Source organism: Pygoscelis adeliae, unplaced genomic scaffold (genome assembly GCF_000699105.1).
Source record: "Pygoscelis adeliae isolate BGI_AS28 unplaced genomic scaffold, ASM69910v1 Scaffold157, whole genome shotgun sequence".
NCBI lineage: Eukaryota > Metazoa > Chordata > Aves > Sphenisciformes > Spheniscidae > Pygoscelis > Pygoscelis adeliae.
Window position 1 is genome coordinate 2849649 of NW_008825107.1, and position 20667 is coordinate 2870315.

Genomic DNA, 20667 nt, shown 5'->3' on the forward strand with positions numbered 1-20667 from the left:
ATGATTACTTCAGCATTATTTCAATTTCTTTATTAATTGGGATGGGATTTATTACAAGAATATTGACACTAATTTTTAAAACTGACCTATTTTACTGTATGAGTTTTTTTCCTGTATTGGTTTGCTAATAACGCTGTCTTGGGGGGAAAATGTGCTTTGACGTCAAGTCAAATGCATCGGTCTACAGGAAATAGCATGTTACATGGACACAGTTTTTCTGTTTATACGAATGTTGGTACTGTGCTCAGTGAGTAGGCAGTGAGTGTTAAAAATTAACTGAATGACGTTTTGTTTAGTCACTGTAAGATCTTTTAGCAGTACTTTCTTGTTTACTGCCAGTACATCCAATTATCTAATGCATGCACACATATACACATACGTAGATCACATTATATAAATAAATATGCATGTGTGTGTGTCTGCTATGCAGATTGTTATTCCACTGCTTATATTACTGTAGGATTCAGTCCTAGGCCTTTGGAAGTTGGTAGGAATTTTTTACCTATATTCTTCAATTTTTTTTAGTTAGATAGAATTTTAAAACAAAAAAAAAAGCAAAGCATTCCATATACAGAATAGACAATACATTGTACAGTATTAACATAATATCTTTACGGTATTTTTAAGCTATATACTGTGCATCTGATATATGACAAATATAGCATATTCTGGCAAATTAAAATTTAAATGTTTAAAGAGATTTCTCATTTACTTTTCTAACATAAATGTTGCAAATGTTTTCTGGTACAGAAGAGTTATATATTTTCCCTTGTCTGTGTGAACAATGTGTGCTTTTCAATCTCAAAACCCACCTATTTATGTATTACACATAAATTCAGTACTGTCCAGTCTAAATCGTATCAGGATTTTGTAATATTTTTGTGTTCAGTTCTGCAACTGAAATGTAAAAAATACATGTGAAGGATTAATGTGCATGTGTAGTAATTAATAGATTTTATTTTAATCATATTAAATATGAAATAATGCAGATTATTTACTTCTTACGTCTCACATTACTGTTTATCTCATTGACATCTAGCTAAGAAGTTTTTTACATCACTTCCATCTTATTAACATCGTTAAGGAACTGCAGTAGCTCTTTTTAGGCTAGAAGTATTAGTCTCATTAGGCTATTGTTTAGCATGAGGTCATTTGAATTTATTACATACACTGTAAATCTCAGTTTTCAGAATTCCATATTTATTTTAAAGCTGCTGAGAATTTGAAGTTAAATGGATTTTAATCTAAAAAGACAGCCTTGAAAACAGTTTGGAAACTTAATGGAATATACAAAATAAAATCAACACATCTGGGTCCTTGCCATTTTACTGCAACAAAGGTTTGTTTTCTCACACTAGATACCTACGCCTGCAAACCTTTACATCGCTACTTTAGTGTTGCAGGCAGTCCCATTGGACTCATAGTTTTCTCCAGGATAGGACACAATGATTGTTTCATGCCACGTTAAAGAAATATTTTTATTATTTCCATAAATAATACCTCAAAAGATATATTACCTCTTGAGAATATTTGATTACACAACTTTGTGATATGTATATCTTATCAGAGTTTATGAATGAGATAATTTTGATATAAATTCATCATTGCATCATTTGATTTTTGAAATTAGGGAGAAATTATCAAACTTTTGCATCAGTAAACCAGTCCCAGCTGAAGTTGTATGCTAAACAGAAGCAAAATAATACCTAATGATTATGTTTCTGGCATAGCATTTGTTTGACGTTTTAACCCAAGCCATCGTGTCCTACAGCAAAACTATTTAACATACACATTGTTTTGACATGTGGAATGTGCCTCGTTTTTCCCTGTGCACTGTTTTAAAGCAAACTAAGAGTTCATTGTGTTTTCATGAGCTAATGTAAACATGGGTCTTTTTTCCCATCAGTCAGCCTTTTTTACCAATACCAGCTGAAGAATACCAGTATATTTTTGACACGTTTTCAATATATATATTGGTATTTATTCATTATCGCCATATTTACTTCCCTAGGGTATGACATTTGTAATCGTATTTTAGCAGAACGCTTTCTGAGCGGGGGAAAAAATACCCCTTCCCCGCTGAATACCCTGAACTGCAGAGGTCTCTTCTTGAAAGCCGTTTTAGTTATCTGTACTTCTTTGGTAAGGTGGAGAACAGAATACAGGTTTAAAGGCTTAAAAATCTATCTTTCCTATTCCCAGTAACAGGAATTCATACAAGAAGAACATCTGCATAGACATGCTGCGACAGGGTTATCACAAGTCCTTCTCCGAGCTCTTCACTCTGATACAGAAGTGGGATGCCTTGAGGGAGGCTGCGGGGCCTGGGTCAGCCATATGGCAGCAGAAGTCCCTGGAGGAGCAGCCTGATAAGCTGGATCAGCTTTACCACTTCCTGACCAGGGCTGAGGCAGCCCAGCGAGCAGGTAAATGGGGGGATTGTGGGTAGCAGAGCAGCGGGAGCCGCAGCCGCGAATGCCTGGGGGAAGCTTCCAAATTGTTTCATGTATGAATTTGAAACGTTGCTGCATCTTAGCACGTTTCCGCCTTAGTCAACTGAGCTGTATTTATAGAATAAATGATTAGGAACCGCAGATATCGGGAGAGGTTTTGTGAAGGAAAAAAAAAGGGGGAAAAACGTGTAGAGTGCATTATGATATCGTCAGAAATGTTTGATGTATTTATAGCTTTGATAACATCTCAGTTATTTTCTCATAGTTTCATTATTTATTGTTTTTCTTTCTCTATTGATTTGAGTAGCTGGTTTTGTATTAGAAAAATTTAATAGGTGAAATGCTGTTTCACGCAGTAATAGTTTTATAAATCTGATTTTATTAAATACCCTGTCTGCTAACTGTGTTTGGATTTGTGACTGACTTAAAAAGGATTGTGAACATGTCAAATAAAATGCAGCACACAGACGTAACATGCCACCTGTGAATTACTAGGTATTAGTGAAGACATAACTCCAAATTACTGTATTTTCTCTACTGCCTGCTATTTACTAAGCGCTCATGTTTATCATTTGCTTTTACTATGAATAGTAACATAACTTACTCTGTCTTTCTCCTTTGGAATAATTGTAAGGATGGAGGCAGGTAAAGCTCTCGCTGCAACCCTGTTTCATAGCTGAGCTGATTTCACTATAGTTGTCTTGTTTCAAGTTGCATTTCTGATCATTACAAATATGAAAATCTGCAATAAAGCTTCTGAGTTTGGAACCTAAGCTTTTTGACTGAAATTTAGAAACAGACAACTTCATTTAAAAAAGGAACAACAAAAAAAACTTTCAGCACTTACAAAAACGTTCATTTAAAATGTTTATTTTATATTTACTATGAAAGCCAAAAGTTGTGTTTCTTTATTTAATTCACTGTAATTCTAGGCAGGAAGTCTAGCCAGGCCATGATTGGAAGGAATCTTCAGATTTGTCTGGAGTGTGACTAAAACCTGAATAGGCACCCCCGTAGCTTGCAGGAGTGCAAGGGAGAAGTACTGCGCTCAGTCTGCCCTGACAGAAGCATACTGCCAACGCTTTGATGTTCAAAAAGTAGTAGATATGGCTTATCTTGATGGGCCTGCTTCCTGCAGCTGCTTGAGGAGAGCATTTTGCCTCCCTTCAGTGCATGATATTTTTCAGCGTTACAATCTGATGTGTGACAACGGAGTTGGCAAACGCTCCCAGAGTCAAGGTGCTGCTGACTGCAAGTTTCTGCCCCTATCAGAGGCAGGGGCCCTTTCTCTCGCTGAACCCAGCATTCATTGTGTGCTGGGCTCTGGAAGTCTTTCACCTCTCACAGGGCCAAGATACCACTGATTGTCTGACTGATTGTGTCTTGCCTCTAGGAGAGGATGTATCTCCCAACTTGGCCTGTTAAAGTTGATTAAAATGAAAGAAAAGAAAATAATGAGAACATGCCAATAGAGTTGCCAAGCATCTTTACTGAATTGCGAGATCAAGGTATAGTTAGTTTTGATTTTTTTGCCAGTTTCAGTGCAAACCTTTGCACAAATCTCTTGTTTAAGTGAGGCTTGAGTCACTTGGCACATGAAGGGGTGGATGCTAATTCATGTTGCAGGTGTTAGAGCTAGTAGTGCTGTGAAGATAACATATGAATTATACAGCTCATCGAATACTAATTCAGTAGTTCCACTAATCCCGTTACTCTCTGATTCTAATCAAATTGCTTGGGGCTCTGGCTTATGATCTCCTGACAACTCTAGTTGACACCATTTAAGAAGTGTTCAGCAGTTCACCTCAGCTGGAACTCACTGTGATGTAGCAGTCACAACAGCAGCTGACCTGCATTTGCTCTTCAGCCACCACAGTTCAAGCTTAAAAGGCTGAAAGTAATATTTGGGGCTGAAAACTGTGAGAGTTTCACAGCGTGGCTGATGTCACTGATATTAGGCTAGCTGAAAGTTTACCTGTCTCAGGTATGCTGTCCTGAGCTAACAGTTGTGTTGAAGAAGAGATAGCAGGTATAAATTACAAAAAAAAAAAAATCTTCATGACTTGTAAGTTTTTCGATTAATTTAAGCTTCATGAGGGAATTGTTTCTGAATCAGAAGTGGTAAGTGGAAAACAAAACTTCACTTACTATGTCAGTAAATAATTTTCTTGTTATTTAATTTTTCTTATTTTTCTTTTTTTTTTCTTATTTGTTATCTAATTTTTCTCACCTGATATTTTTGTATCATAGAGTGTTGCTGTCTTAATTGTGAATATAACTTCAAACTGCTGCTCCTAGATTTAGAGTTTTATGGCTGTTACCATAGTGTACAGAGAAAGCTAGGTATTCATTCACTTTCCATATTTATTGGTGGAATATGTTAATGTTTTCATTTTTTGATAGTTTGTAGTTATAGGACACAATAATGCTGGACATAAATTGTTTGCTTGAACAGAATCAGCACCATCCATCACAGTGTGGAGGCTGTTATCAAAGAGCAATTATTTTCTCTACTGCTGGGTTTGAAAATAGTGACTTTTTGTTTATAGGTGTTACGTTGTACAGACTGTTTACCTTTACATACACCAGTGAATGTTCTGTCTGTTTTCATTTTTAGTGGAACATTTTGATTGAACTTCAAATCATATAGAAGTCATCTCTTTTTTTTTTAATTGGCTATTGCCAATATTATACTGCGTGCAAAGAAATATCTTTTTTTTCTGTCAACTTAATCTCATTGTCATTGTATTTGAATACCTCCCAAGTATTTAAAAATAGAGAGCTAGCATTAATTCTTGCAGCTTCTCAGAAAAAGAGCTGACAGAGTTATTTTGCCCTAGGTACAGCATTATCCCAAAAACACTGGCAGAAATATTGGCAATACTTGACTGCATTCCTATTTGGTCTCTTTTGATGCAAATAATGTAAGTGTTTCTGACTTCAAAATTGAGTTGTTTCCAATTATTCCTTCATCTTCCTTCATTATCATGGACTAATCTCTCTTTTTACTAGTTCTGGTCTCAATAGCCTGGAAAAAAAAAAAAGAGGAGGTAGTTTAGCTGTTTAAATATGTATAGTTGTAGGGTTTTTTATAGAAGAATGCAGGATAAATGCCAAAGCAATGTATCTACATAGCTCAGCATTTGATATATACAGTTATTTCTTGGCACATGTACAAAAATGTTGGGTTTGGGGTCTTTTTTCAAGAAGAAAGTTATGTTTTGAGGCTATGGAATGGCCTACCCAATTGCCTGCTTGCCTGCCTGATTGTACTGTTCAGAGTAATTTCACTTAAAGGTATAATTGTCCTTGAAAGGTCTAATACAGTGCTGGCAGGTTGTTGTTGCTATCCCTTTGAAGAGCCGTAGCTCCCTAGCCCCTACTCAGTACTGTTCTGCTAGTTAGCAGGAGGGAGAGTTTGAAGCCGCAGTTCATCCTTGTCTGACATCGAGGGTTGCTAACTAAATATCCTTTGGCTGCTGACACCCTGTGAACAAATGATGCCCATACCCTACAGAGGTGCACCAACTGAATAGAATTCTTTTTGTCCATTTTGTCTAAGACCCAGACAAAATTTGACTCTACATCTCCGTGTGTTTGGGTGGGTCATGAGGAAGAAGTAGGAACAAAGGAAATCCAACTAAGAAGTCTTCTACTTATATTTTGGAATTTTTGAACAGCACCCGGTGTAATGTGTGCCTGGGAGAACAGTTCGTTATAATGATAACATTGCTGTTCCTCAGATAAAAATATTTAAAAGTGAAATTAAAACCTTTAAGCTGGTATTTTTACAGAGTTTACCATATGAATGTAACTGATTCTTTAAATCACTACTTGGCTGCTACAGTCTGTCTTATTGTTTTAAAATGCATTTCTAATTTACTTGTTGGGTCTGTATGCTCATTAGGCTAAGCCACTTCTTTGAATCGTCTCGTCAAAGTATTGTGTAGCTACTTTTATTTAGTTAGTTAGCACTGAGCCTATCAGAAGAATAATTGATAGTATGCAGATTATACCATAAAGCATCAATCGTCTGTTTTAGACTGGGGCCGGCCTCTCAGTGATAGTGTGCCAAATTTGTTTTTTGTCAAATTAGAGGTCACCTGTCCCAGCATTATTTCAGAAGGGCTTGAAAAGTGTTGCTCTTCAGATTACATCTGAATTACATATTAAATGTCGGCTTGTACCCTGACTGAATCCTTACCTAGGACTAGCAGAGGCCTTGAAGAGCTCACGTGATCAATGCTTGCTAGAGTGAGCTGGTTTACTTGTATTGTACAAGTTGAAGGGGATGCAAGGCAAGTTACAACTCAAGAACAATTAAAGGGAGAGATGTCTCAGCCATAGGCTCTGCTTTTCCAGAGGAGGGGAGCAAAACCAGGGAAAATGCCACAGTTCAGTGGCTGCAACACGTATTGAGCAGTCAGCGCTATAGTGGTAGATCGCTGTGTTCACTGTGCCAAAGCCAGTGCACGGAACCTGTACTTGGGTATGAACATGCCTTCAAAGGGGCAAGACACTGCTTATTAGTTGATCGTTGGGGCAGCTGGTGGAGAGTAGGAGTTAAGACCTGGAAGCTTTTCTCCGATTCCATCTGCTCCTGGTTCCTGACCCTATGCAACCTTTGCGGTTATGCTGTATGCTAAATGCTGAATCTGTGCATGTGCTACAGGCTGCTGACCCTTGTTCTAGAGAATATCAGACACACAGAATTAGAAGGAAGTGTTAACTTGGCTCTTTTTTCCTCACTTCAGTGTGGAGAAAACTTTTGACAGTATGAGTTATCATTTGTTGTTGTTGTAAGAGATGACTTTTCATAACGTATATGAAGAAAGCATGAGTATTTGATGTGTTTGCACTGGAAAATCTTTCTTTGTCTGGGGTACTTAAGGTTGAAAACAGTCTAGTATTTTACGGTGGAAAGCTTTTCTGTAAGATTTCACACTTATGCCTTAGGCTGGGCTAGAAACATTGCAATAACCATATTACCCATGCTATTTTGGAAAAAAAAAATGGAAAGAGATTATGCATTAAAAAGGAAAAACATACCAAAACCTCTTTTAATATTTGCTTGGAGGAGGCATAGTTTTGTTTGGTTTTGGGGGGATGGGGAAAGGAACACTTATTTTCTGAGCAGGCTTGTCCTTCTCTACTTAATATTGTATCACAGGAGAACAACGCAGCAGTTGCTAGAGACCGATGGAGGAGTTAATTACAAAAATAATGATCTTACAAAAAGTGAAGTGATTCTGCACAAGAAAGAAGCCAAGCCTTCTCAAAATATAGCCACTTGTAGAACTACCATTGACTTCAAGAGAAGCAGCATTTCTTAGAAAATTTCAGTAGTGTGTTTTCATTGCAGTGGTTTGGAGCCCCCCTTTAGTGTGCCAGATTACCAATTAATCGTTATTATATCGTTATCATTAGATAGCTTTATCCTTACTTGGCAAAATTATATCCTGACCGTTTCCTTAGCATCTTTGTATAGATTGTACTTTCATTGAATATATTCCCTTATGTACCTAGCAGTGTTGGGAGGGGTGTGCTCTGTGTACACCCCGATATCTAGGAAGCAGAAGCTTTGCCTGAAACTTGATGGTGTTAGCATGCTACCCCACAGCAATCTTTCTTCATTTGTGTGTGAGTTTAGCTTATGGATAATCTTTCTGGAAAAAGGAATGATTGGGTGGTCCTCTACCTGTAGGTGTAGAGGCATGATTGTCCTGAGCAAGCAAATGGGACTGATTCTTTGCCGTGTATGGATCCAGGTGGAAATAAACTGATTGCAGCACCATATTCTATTATCATTCATGCTTCTTTTTGGCCCAACAGCCTCCATCCTGGATCTTTCTGTGTGTGAATTCTCCACAGCATCAGCTGTCTTGCTACTAAGTCACTGGTATTGATCTCTCTGGCGAAAGAAAAATGAAACTTCCAGTGTTAATGGTGTCTCATTGTGACATCAAAAATTACTCCCGGTGACTTAATTGATCTTAGGCCACTCCTTTATATGTCTTCAAGAGTGAATGGTCAGTTATAATCAAGTCATACTCACTAAAAGCAACTAACTGGACTGGAAGATGAGTGTTACCAGCTGTTGAAAAGTTTCTATGTGGCCTTCATCTGGCAGGAACAAATGACTGACTGGTGGGTTTTTTGAGTGGAAAATATTGAGCCATAAATGGATGCTGAAAAATTTCTTTCTGATACACGTATTTTAAAAATGAGTACAAGTTCTATTTTCAATTGACAAGAACAACAGCCTCTTTCTTTTCTTCAAGGAAAATACCAAGCCAGGATCTCTTCATGATGTTGTTTTCATCTGTTCTCTATAGACCTTTTCTGTACTTCTTTTCCTTTCTTCCACTACATCCTGTCACAAAGGAGATCGTACAGATGCGGCAGTAGTTGTACTTAAATCACACTAGTATGGCTTGCAGATCTTCTATATGTTTCTCTTCTCTTATCTTAGCCCTGTTGGGACTGTCATACTCAAACTCTACCTCGCTATCCCTGTGCATTGCACTACTTAGTAGTTGTCTAGCTACTAACATGCAGACCATGGATTTGAATGATCCTCTGTTCCATGCACACCTTTGCTTGCCAAGGGAACAGTTTTGGAGAACAGCCCAGGAGCAAGAAAAATATTGTTCAGTGTGCCAATCGGGGACTATGGCTTGAGCATAACAAGGGGAGATCCTGCTTGACAGTTGAGATGCACCTGAAGAGATCCTGATGCAGAGCAGGAAATACTATACGTGTTTAATATATGGGATTTAATGTTTGAGCTCAAGTGGAAGGGATTTGATCCTGGCAAGATTTGATAGGAATACTTTCCTTTTGTGCATAGACACCCAATTTCAAAGTTGTTTTCCATTGCAAAGGACAATGAAAATAAAATATTTTGAAAGTTCAGATCAAACAAAATGAAAGAAGTCCATTTTCTGTAATTGGTATTCTGTGACGAAAACATAAAAATATTAAACTATTATAAAACAAATACTGCAACATAGCATGACTTTTGTTTTCTGCTTAATTTTTGTGAAATATTACTGCCTGTAATTTGGCATTGAAAAAATGTTCTGTTGGATGATTGCCCATAAGATGTGTTCTTAGCCCTGCTTCAGATCTTCAGTTAAGTCCAAAACTGTGAACTCTCAGGCCTCACCGCCTGCTCCATCAAGTTCTGTTTTTCTGTGTAGCTGCCATTTTGGGTAGATGTTCACCTTCACAGTGTTCTCACACTCCTGTGACTTAAATGTTCTGGAAGACCTGAATTTAGCTTCCACTGTTTTATGAAATTAATATAATTTTTGAAAGATTAATAGGATCAGCCTTTGAACCTTTATCTATGTGCTTTCTTAATTGTTTCTTATTTAAAAACAGGAATTTGTCTTGCAGGAACCGTTTTACAGTTGCTTGTGTGATTCAAACTTCTCTTTCTGTTCATTTGATATCACATTCCAGTGCCGTCATTCCCTCTCTGATTAGTGGTGCAGATAATTATTTTTTTCGTATCAACAAATACATAAAGAAGACTTGTCTACGTGTATTCTATTATCAGTTGCATAGAACTTACTATACAAAATCAGAGAGGTCAAAGCTTTAACGACTGAACTACCTATGGGAGATTTTATAGAGGAGAGTATTTACCTATTCTAATATAGGTAAAAGTTCACTTTTACCAAGTCTGACATGCTAGCTTTACCACTGTCAGAATAATCTCAACTAATTTCTTGATTTGTAAATCAGACTTTGAATCCAGAAGACAATACAAGTTTTAAAATAAACCCCAAAAGATAGACTTTTATGACCAGCATATCTGGTCAGCCACTGTCCAAGACAATTACAGAGAAATGGTTGTCTTTGTGCACTTCTCATTGTTATTCACCAGCAGGATAGTCATCAGAGGGTCACATTAAAGTTCATTCAATCAAAGCTGTGGCAGTAGCAATAGTCTGCCTCAGGTCAGTTCCATCTCTTGAGATTTGTAGGGCACTACCTGAAGTTATTTGCGTAATTTTATGTAGCATTAGTGCCTTGATACTTTGTAGCAAAGATTTCAAAGGCAACAAATCTGTATATAGTGTTCTACCCCAATGACAATCCAATTATCTTTCCCCTGACTGTGTTATTGTAACAATATGTATGTATCCTCTGGTATCTTCTAAGTTCATTTTCACTTAACTGTAATCTATATATAATGTGTATTATTATCATTATGTTAGTGGTTATAATTAGGTTTTGTATTTCTCTGTTCGTATGGTTATTTGTTTGTGTACTTGTAGTTGTCATGGGAACCTCTGCCTTTTACTTTTAAGATAATCTTTAAAAGTCCCCCCTTGTGCTGCAATAGATGTTCAAGTTGGGATGAGATAAATCACAGCCAAGAACTATCTGCTTTTTTTCATTGAGAGTAAAGGGATCCTAGGTAACCCATATCTATATCTAAATTGGTTCGTTTGGATGAATCCCAACTATGTCTTGACTTTTTTATCTATACATATGTATAGATGTGCTTACATATATATATATATGTGCACACACACAGAGATAGATATATGTATATTAAGCCCAAACCAGTTCTGTTACTTCCATTCCAGTATCATTTGCAGAGATTTTTGAGGCTATTGTACCAAAATAGTTTTAATTTCTAATGTATGAATAAGTTTTATGTGATGTATGCTCCTGGATATTCTGAAGAAGAGGTACCCAAGAGGTGCTTTTTCAGCCTTGAGGGGGAACAAAAGGCATGAAAACTCACAGCCATGAAGAATGTTCTGATTAGGAATACGTGAAGTCTATGTATTGATAATTATTCCTCTCAAAGCCAAATTTCTAAACTTAAGCTGATGTTTTGGTATCAAACCTTAGATACAAATGATGAGATAATAATCTAGATGTAATTTCTGGGGTATTTCTATTTTGGTGGTTCTAAAGAGATTGTGAAACATTCTAATTTCTTGGAAGGGGTGTTACCTTATTTAAAATACTAGAAATGGAAATATATGTAACACAAACTGGTTCAAAAATCATAATTTTATATATTTTAATGGCAATTATTAAAAAGGTAGAAATATGAGGTACCACTTCTTGGAGGAAAAACTCTGAGAAAATAAATAGGAAAGCAAAATAATAAATAAAAAAGCAAAAGCAACAAAAAGTATTGTTTACCATTAAAGAAGAGGAATGAATTTCTAAATCAAAAGACAAAACCAGAGAGTGTTCAAGAATGGGGAAAAGACATTTCAGCTTGATTTTAGAAAATTTTAAGCAGGGAAAATTAAGCCAATGTTCTCTAAAATGGCCAAGATGGATAAAAATGGAGGAGAAACAAATGCTAGATAAACCTGTTGAAGACTGCAGACATGATTTAGGTGGTAACAGGATTCTTTCAGAAGACAGAATAAAGTTCTTGCTGTGCTATGCAACACACTGAATAGCTTTATCAAGATGTTCTGAAGTCAAAGAACTCAGTCATGACAACAGAATGAGAGGTTTAGATTACTTCCTATTAGGCCATACGTAATTTGTCATTTTTAATTTTGAGACAGAACATGCTAGAGATGAGGCTGAGGAAGCACTCTCTTGTGTGGTGTAGTGATGCATTCAAAGTACTTTTTTGAGTAATTGATGCTGATGTTCCAAACAATGCAAGCGACTCACATAGATGATAGAATTTACGGTCGAGAAATTAGTCCTTTTCAAAAGCTGGATTTTCCCCAATTCTTCCTGCAGATAACAAAAGAAGAGAATTTAACTGCATCTTTTGATCAAAGTGTTTTGATATGGTATCATAGTTTTAAAACACTTAGAAAAGATCTGGACTTTGAGTGAGACCTTGCCTGTATTGAAATCAGGTTTTTTTTCCCCAGTTGATTTCTGTGTGGTGCTCCACACCCAGGAGTTGCAGGGTTTTTTTTTTCTTTCTTTTCCCCCTTTTCTCTCTTTGTTGAGCAAAGCTTACAAACTGCAGAACTCCTGAAAGCAAAGCAGTTCTGTTCACACATCTAGCTTAACCAAACAGTCTCTTACCTGCTGCAAGACTTGTGGTTCTTAACTCCTTCTTTGCCTGACTACTTGAAAATTCTTTTAAGAACTGGCTGTTTGGCTTACATTTATTTAACAGCCACAAACACAGTAAGTAGCCAGCCAAAACTGCAATGGAATTTTAGCTAATTATTCCCATTCACATCTGACACGAGCAGAGTTTGGAAAGAAAATTCATTTAGTTTAGCCAGCAATAAATTTAGCTGTGAAACATATATGTTCATGCTGTACTTTATTATCTCATAGATTCTTCTGCATCATGTAGGGAATATATATTTCAAATCCCCCTTGGGGAGAAGCAGTATGGTAAGAGTTGTCAGGTAAGTTTTAGATCTCTACTCCAAATTAATACAGTTTTGGAATAATCCAAAGAGCATTTTTCGTGGATTTTTTTTTTAAGGTGCTTTTCTGAGAGAAATAACTCTAATTCTGTAGAAGCTCTCATTCTGTAATTTTAAATTGTGAATAATATATTTGTTGATAATTTTGTAATGCTACTTAGATTTGGGACTTGCAGTGTTTTTATAAATTTTAGGGATAGTGTGTGTTCATTTAGCTGTCTGAGATGATAGAGTAGGAACTAAATGTGTTTTTTTTCCTCAGATCATAAAGGAGATCTGTGACTTTGAGTCTCCCCTGCTTTCCACATTTGTTCTGAGAGCAATACCTTGGTGAACTGTCTTTTTCAGCGCAAGGTGTAAAATTTCAATTTGTCCTTTAATTTCTAAGAGTGATAAGGTACTAAAAATGAGAATATACATGAAAACTCAAAGCCTTTCTTGTTAGTCTTACTTTGAATGTTTAAAATGGTATGAATTAGTGGACTGTGTTTGCAGAGTGTTTTGTTTGGTTCTTTATCTCCATCACCACAGTTGCTACCTTAGACCTGTTTTGAAAGCGCTCAGTGCCTCTTCAGGTCTCAGTGGCTCAGACGAACTCTTCTGCAGCAGTGACTGTGTGCTTTTTTGCTCACTCTAGCTTCTCTCTTTTGACTAGCCAATGTCTTATCCAGGTTTTGCATGTTTTATTGAACTAAATTTTGGGTTTGCATACAGAAATGAGAGCAACTTATTGTGGTTTTGCTAAAATAAGTTTTCAATTCTGCCTAATTTGTAAGGTTATCGCTTTCCCCTTATCTTTCTTTGAGTGGACATGTAGGAGAACTTGGTGGTATTTGAGTGGTGGAAATATAAATAGCTCTTTATTTTCATTATATGGTTATTGCTGTAATATGTAAGATTTCTGAAAGCTGATGATAATCTAACATTTTGATTGTAATTTTTGTTTTTAAAGGGCACTATGAGGAGGTTTACGATAACCAACTTAACTTGGCCTACTGTTTCAGTGACCCTGAGGACAAATGGTTAAGTAATTACTTTTATGAGCAATGCTTTAACACTGCTCAACTAATAAAAATTGATGGTGGGAAAAGAGAGGCACAAGCACATGCAAATATGGGCCTCATCAATGAGGAACAAGGTAAGTCACGTATCATAAAGCTACATTGTATCAGCATTGAGGCAGTCATATTTGGCAATTTGTGTTTCATCACAGGGCACAGTAGTTCAATGTAAAATTGATTTGCGACCATAATTTAAAAGAAGTTTTTAAAATTGTTGCAATTTTAATTTTTGGAGCAGTGAATAGGAAGACAAAGAAGTCTATAATTATTCACAGACCTGTTTCCTCTGTTGACATTCCATCTACAGTTGAAAGTACTCAGATGAAAAACAAAATACATGTTTAAAGGAAGCATTTGTTTAGCACAAAGGTTCTTTGCAATTGACCTTATTTCCTTTTGCTTGTTTTTGACAAGAGACTGGCTATGCTGCCTCAGGCCACAGGTGTTTGAGTAGGATGGCATCTGTAGTTACGCAAACTGTGTTGATTTAAAAGAGGTATGAACGTGTAATTCAGTTTAATCCTGCCTCCAGTTTATACTTGGATAAAACAGCCTGTATTTTTGGGTTCTTTTTTTAAAAACTACCTTCTGGTTCTCTTGACTGAAAATGACACCCTGTTTGTTTGTACATGACTGCCACACTGGTGTTTGCTTCAGAGTTATACCTTACAACAAGCTCTTTTTCGCCATCCGTTTATCTGTATCCTCAAACTGGGAGTCTCTGAAATTAGAAAAGATATTAATAGAAGTAACTAAAATCATAGAACAGCCCAGGCTGGAAGGGACGTTGAAAGATCCTCTGGTCCAACCTTTCATGGGAAAGGGAGCCTAGGTGAGATTATTTTAGCACCCTGTCCAATCGCATCTTGAAAACCTCCAGTGATGGGGACGCTGCCACATCCCTGGGGAGACTGTTACAGTGAATGGTTGCTCTCACTGTAAAAAAATATTACTTTCTTACATCAAGATGAACCTTGTTTCTATATCTAAAAACATACGTTACCTTTCATGGCAGAGGGGTTTGTGTGTGTATAGCAGTCTGGGTGTAAAAAAGGTGTTTTCCTATGCTTGTATAAAATCCTTTCATGTTGTGGGAAGACAAGCGATGAGTGAGCCTCAAGTAACTGAATAAAACCAGTTCTAATTCCTAAGTGTACTGGATGCCTAACCATTGCTTCAAATATATGTGAATTGTGTAGTCACTACATTTTGTTTTTAAGTTTGACTTTGTGGGTTGAAACCATTCCAACTTTGAGCTCAGGTTGTGGCTGGTTTCTCAGATAGAACAGCTTTTCTCAGAAAAAAGAAGATTCACAGAAATTGAAATATTTTGTGGAAATAGTGTAATTCCAGTAAATGTCTGACAGAATGGCCATGTTTTGAAAGATGGCCTAATTTCCCATATGGACATAAAATGTAAAACCTGCAGCCCTTTTTTTTTTTTTTAAATCGAAAGGTTATTGTCCTGTTTTTTCCCCATATTCTCTTAAAGCTGAAACATCACACCTTTTTTCAATATTTCCTCATATTTTCTAGACTGCTGGCCATTCACACTGTTTTCCTCTGAACGGTTGCCATATCTGTCTTGCCTGCAACACCCAGAGCTGGATTCAGTTTTAAAATTTGAGTTCATACCAATGATCAATAAAATGGAAGGATTACTTTTCTTACAAGTTGTATTTTTATTTGTTTTCAGGTGTGACATCTACATTCTTTGTTTCAGCATAAATTGCACACTCATATTCAGTTCATGATCTTCAGTAACCTCTAAATTCTTTTCTGAAGAACTGTTAACTAGCCATTCTGTTCCCCATTCTGGGATCACCAGTTAGTTCTGCCTAAATGCAGTATGTTGCTTGCTTTTTGCACTGAGTAGCATCCTGTGTTTTGTAGGTGGTTTCTAGAAATTGTCAAGATTGTTTTGAATTCTGAAGTTGTCCTTCAACATGTTTTCTCTTCTTCCTAGTTTGGTATCATTTGAACACTTTAAAAAGCATTTTTCTATCCTGTAATTCAGATCCTTAATGAAAATACTAAGTAGTAAACTGGACCTAGGACAGGCACCTGTGGAACCTCACCAAGTACCTTGTTCCATACTGGCAGTGAACTACTGATAACCAATGTCTATATAGGATTTCCTGACCAATTTGCACTCACCTAACAATAGTTGCAGGTGAACTATGCTTCCCTAAAGGTTTACAAGAAAGTTATGTGACAGTGAGAAAGAATTTACTAACTTAAATAGAAGATTGGTCTGATGACATTTGCTCTTGATGTATTGGCGTTGGCTATAACATTTTCATGTTTTCTCTAAATGCTTGGGAATAATCTGTTTGACTATTTATTTATTCCAGTATTGTTCCAGGAATTGAAGTTAAGCTAAATCCAGTTTCCTAGTAAATAAGATATCACTTGCTTAAAGCCCAGCCAGTCACAACCAAGTCATTTTCACTTTGAGTGAAAAATGCTTAATTAGGTTATCTGTCTGATACTCAGTAGAATAAAATGACGGAAGTTGATGGATTTTTTGCAATCTTTTCACTTGGTCTTTCAGTTACTAAAAAATAAAATTATAAGAAGGTGCATAAAAGCAAACATCCCTATCTATTTGTAGCTTCAAAGGCTCATGCTGAGTGTGACTCACTACGGTTATCGAACCACTGCCTAAAAAAAGGTAACATTTCCTGCTTTTGTGATGTTAAGCAAAAGTTGTTGAATACTTAAATATCTTTAAGCCCATTATAAATGCACATAAGTGAAGCTATGAAATACACTTTGAGATGCTCAGAGGAGGGGAAATTTCATTTTCCTGCTGTAAAATAGTAGAGACTTCCAGAGGAGAGGCTTCTTATTACCGTTGGTAAGGAGGGATAAAGCAAGGTGCACTTTTCACTGCCCAGGGTAAAGTTCCACTGAATCTGTAGGGTCTATCTTTTGCAAATATTTTATTTCCATAGAGAGAGGTGAAAAAATGAAGAAGCTGAGAGAGTAAGCATAGGGTTTGCTTTGAGGGACCACTGAGAAAAAAAACAGCAGAGGTATTCCATGTCCTTTTTATTTTCAGCGGGTGAAAAATTAAATCACAAGTTCTGATTGCAGAAAAAGTGTAAGAGCAGATGTTGAGTTGGCATTGTATAAAACTGCATGAGTATTAATGGTGTTATAAGTAAAATTCTAAACATGCTATTTTTGATATTAGAACGGATCAATACAGCTTGTCAATTAAATGGTCTTTTTTGTTCAGTTATTTATAATGCTGTAATCTAATTTGTTTGTGAACTGAATGAGTCAAATGCCCACTTCCTGTGGGGATATATACATACATACAGGAATAGATACACATGTATAGACATGGATGTGTGCATTAATATATACATATAGGAATATGTATGCATACCTATATAAATACAGGGATGTGTGCAGGTATGTGAATGATGCCTAACACTTACATGATACTTTCATCTGATTTAAATCAGCATATCTATACTAACTGCATTGATTAATAGTGCAGCCAGGAAGATAGGAGAATCTACAAGAAAGTCTTACAGACGTTCATGTGTGCATCCTTTTAGATGTAAATGTCTTCTACCAGTTCTTTTCAGTTCTCTTGCCCAATAGCGTATTTTTTATTATTTGTGTGCAGAAGCTGTCTGTGTATGCTTAGGACTGATTGCTTGGGAGTATAAAGTTAAACATGTGCTTGTAAAGATTGTTGTTTGCCTTGGAAGCAAATCAATAAATTTGCTGGATAATTTTTGTGTAATCAAATTTAAAGTTCTTTGACTTTCAGCCTGGTCCCTGTCCTAAAGGCTGGATATAATCTGATGTTCATTAATCTTCAAAGCTAAATATTTGAGGTGTCAGCAGTGTAGACTTCAGTCATGATATTTGGATGCAGGCGATTAGCGGCTGTCAGTACATAATGGCTGTCAGTACATAAGGGAAAGAAAACAGTCATAATTGAGCAGCCTGCTACAGACATAAATGGAACATTCTGCTTGGAGCAGACATGATTTTAGTCACAGTTCTTTGCAGAATGAGATTTTAACCTCTTCTTTAAAAAACTCTGTAAAATAAGGTCTCTGTTTACAAGTTACCCAAATGAGATGCTACTCATTGATTATTGTAGGAGTGTTCAGGTTATGATACTGTTCAATTAGCTGTACTCACCCCATAGTTTGTCTTTCCTTAGGGGGCTGATAATGAATTGTTTTACTAGTTTGGTTACTAGTCATTTTCTCATACAGCCATTAAACATGCCGATGTCACTTTATACACATTGAAAAAGCAATGTCATATTTCAATTTTTTTTTTTTCCTCACGTTAAATCCAGCATTACTTGTCATCCAAGTAAACACAGGCTTTGTGACGGAATCTCAGTTAAGAAAAATTAATTTAAAATTTTTTTTTTTACTTCTAAAAACACATTCAAAGTGCAGGAATAGTATCAGTCATTATAAATGTGTGCATTTTTCTGCATATCAGAGAAGAAGAAGATTATCATAGTCTGTGATAGTTCTATTACATTAGTGTAAATTCTGCTAAAGTTAATTGTGAACTTCAGGTTTACACTGTTGTATCTTGCAGAAGACACACAGTCTGAGTGTACCGATAAACATAATGGCTAGTGCTAGTTTGTATAGGTTCTTACACTGCTAGCACTCATCATTACAATATTTGAGTGCTTTCTGTTTGGTGTTAAAAGGTTAACATCTATCATGCATGAAATGATGTAGACCTTAAATATATGCATCCCAAAGTTTCAGATAACTTCTATCAGTAACAAAAGCAGTCCAGGGGAAACAAGGAATTTGTATGTGTAGGAGCTATTTGCTTCCAATAGGTTATAACAAAATTAGATATAATATATTTCTATATTATTCAAAAGCATAATAAAACCAGATATCTGAAAGTGTACTTGTTCTAAAAGCAGCCATCGAGGCCATTGCAAGTAATACATGTGTTTGTATAAATGTGTGTGTATATAGATGTGTATGTACGTGCGTGTATATATACATACACGTCTGTATACAGACATATGCATATATATGTACCCACACATTCAAATATAGCCAGTGCTCTGAAGCCAATACTTCAGATACCAACATTTCAATCTTAATGTCAAGCAATTCTGCATTTGTGAGAGAGGCTTAAAGATGACTAATTAACATATCTGATGGTGTTTTTCTAATACAGATGCATGACTGTTCTTTCCTTAAGGCACACCCTTACAAAAAGATAGGTTAATGGTACGTTGTGTGGGGGACAGTGAAGCAGGAAGAGTGACATCGAGACCTCTGGAGGAAGCAACAAAAACATCACTGCTACAATCTTCTTATAAATATCTATCCTCCCATCCTCGAATGATGCAAGGATCTCAACGCTTACCTTTCAGACGTTAGCAGCAAAGGTAGACGTTCATAGGCCATGGTTGCTTTCCTGCATGAGTAAATTAAGCAGTGCACGGGATGTCTATGAGCATTGGAACACAGGCTAGTGCTAAAATGGTGTTAATAGTCCTGCACATGCTTTTAGCTTGTGCTAACTTGGACTTTCCTGTCCTGCAATTATTCATGGGCACGTTTTGGTAATTAGTAGGAGTGTTGCAGGGACTTTTCCTAACAGGCAGTTTGCAAGCAGCCACACTGTTTTGAAGGATAAGAGAGTTTACTAGGATAGACGCACCTTTCCATGCCTGTTGGTTGCAGTGCTTGGAAATGTTTCTGGATACACTAAAATAACTAGTTTTGAGAAAGCATATAAGTATCACAGTAGAGTCTAGTGAATAAAACTTTCACAGCGAATTCCAAATGTAAATCAGCGCCATGCCAGAAACTGCTTATCCCCTGGTATGAGATCTGTGAGATGTGTGAAAATTATGCCATTAATCTCATTGCAGTGGTGACTTTGAATTAGTCATCAGGTTTATATTCTGCTAGCACATAAGGATCAACAAAAGTGGAGGTAATACTTTCTCTGAAATGCTTACAGACTGGAAAGACTAAAGGCAGGCAGAACTAGTAAAAGAAAGGGACACAATGCACAGCAAATAGCCACATTAGATATCTCAGTGCTGATTCCTATAACATGCAGCTAATCCATAAACCCATTTTTGTCTGTCTTTGTGTGTTTTTTAGATTGCAATCTTAAAGAATTCCTGATCAGGGTTGCCTTAGTCCTTTCTAAAATAAGCTTAGACATTTCAAAATATCCGCCATATTCTGCAAATTAATGGAGGGTTTTTAAGTGTTCAGTCTTAATCCAGTTCTGCCTTGATTATAAGTAATGTTAAGTTCCTGTTGCTTTTCAGTCAGAGCAATATTATGCCCAAGTTGATCACTTCTGATCCCTCCACACCCACCCCAAAAATATTAATAAATTTGATCTAATTTATGAGAAAGGTATAATTGTTGTATCTGTAATCATGGATAAAATACAGTCTAATGAGCACTTGATTCAAGCTTCTGAAGCTTAAGTATTAATTACTAGATATATTTGGTAAGCAACAACTTGAAGACAGTTCATAACATCTTTTTGTTTTGGAACATAAAAAGTCTAAACTGATTATTTTATTGTTCTTAGCAGGTCCTCTTTAATCCATTGCTAAGAAATTGTTGGGGTTGTATGTTGAATTGTTTATGGCAAGTGTTTTTTCAATTAAAAACTGTAATGTATAAATAATTGAGAGAAACTCAGCATACATTCATGAGTATCTATGCAGAGGAAATATGCACGTTTAAGCAGAATTTCCCCAATTGGTTT

The 20667-nt window shown here is 36.3% G+C and overlaps 1 protein-coding gene across 1 annotated transcript in view; it reads left to right on the forward strand.

Moving 5' to 3' along the window:
• The window catches only part of TTC29 (tetratricopeptide repeat domain 29), a gene marked incomplete at its 3' end in the record, with an annotated part of 116773 nt that overhangs the window by 84144 nt on the left and 11962 nt on the right, over positions 1-20667 (forward strand). The window contains exons 4-5 of the mRNA XM_009327513.1: positions 2203-2426; positions 13797-13982. Of these exons, the coding sequence (XP_009325788.1) occupies positions 2203-2426; positions 13797-13982 (410 nt within the window). The remainder of the gene's footprint in view (positions 1-2202; positions 2427-13796; positions 13983-20667) is intronic.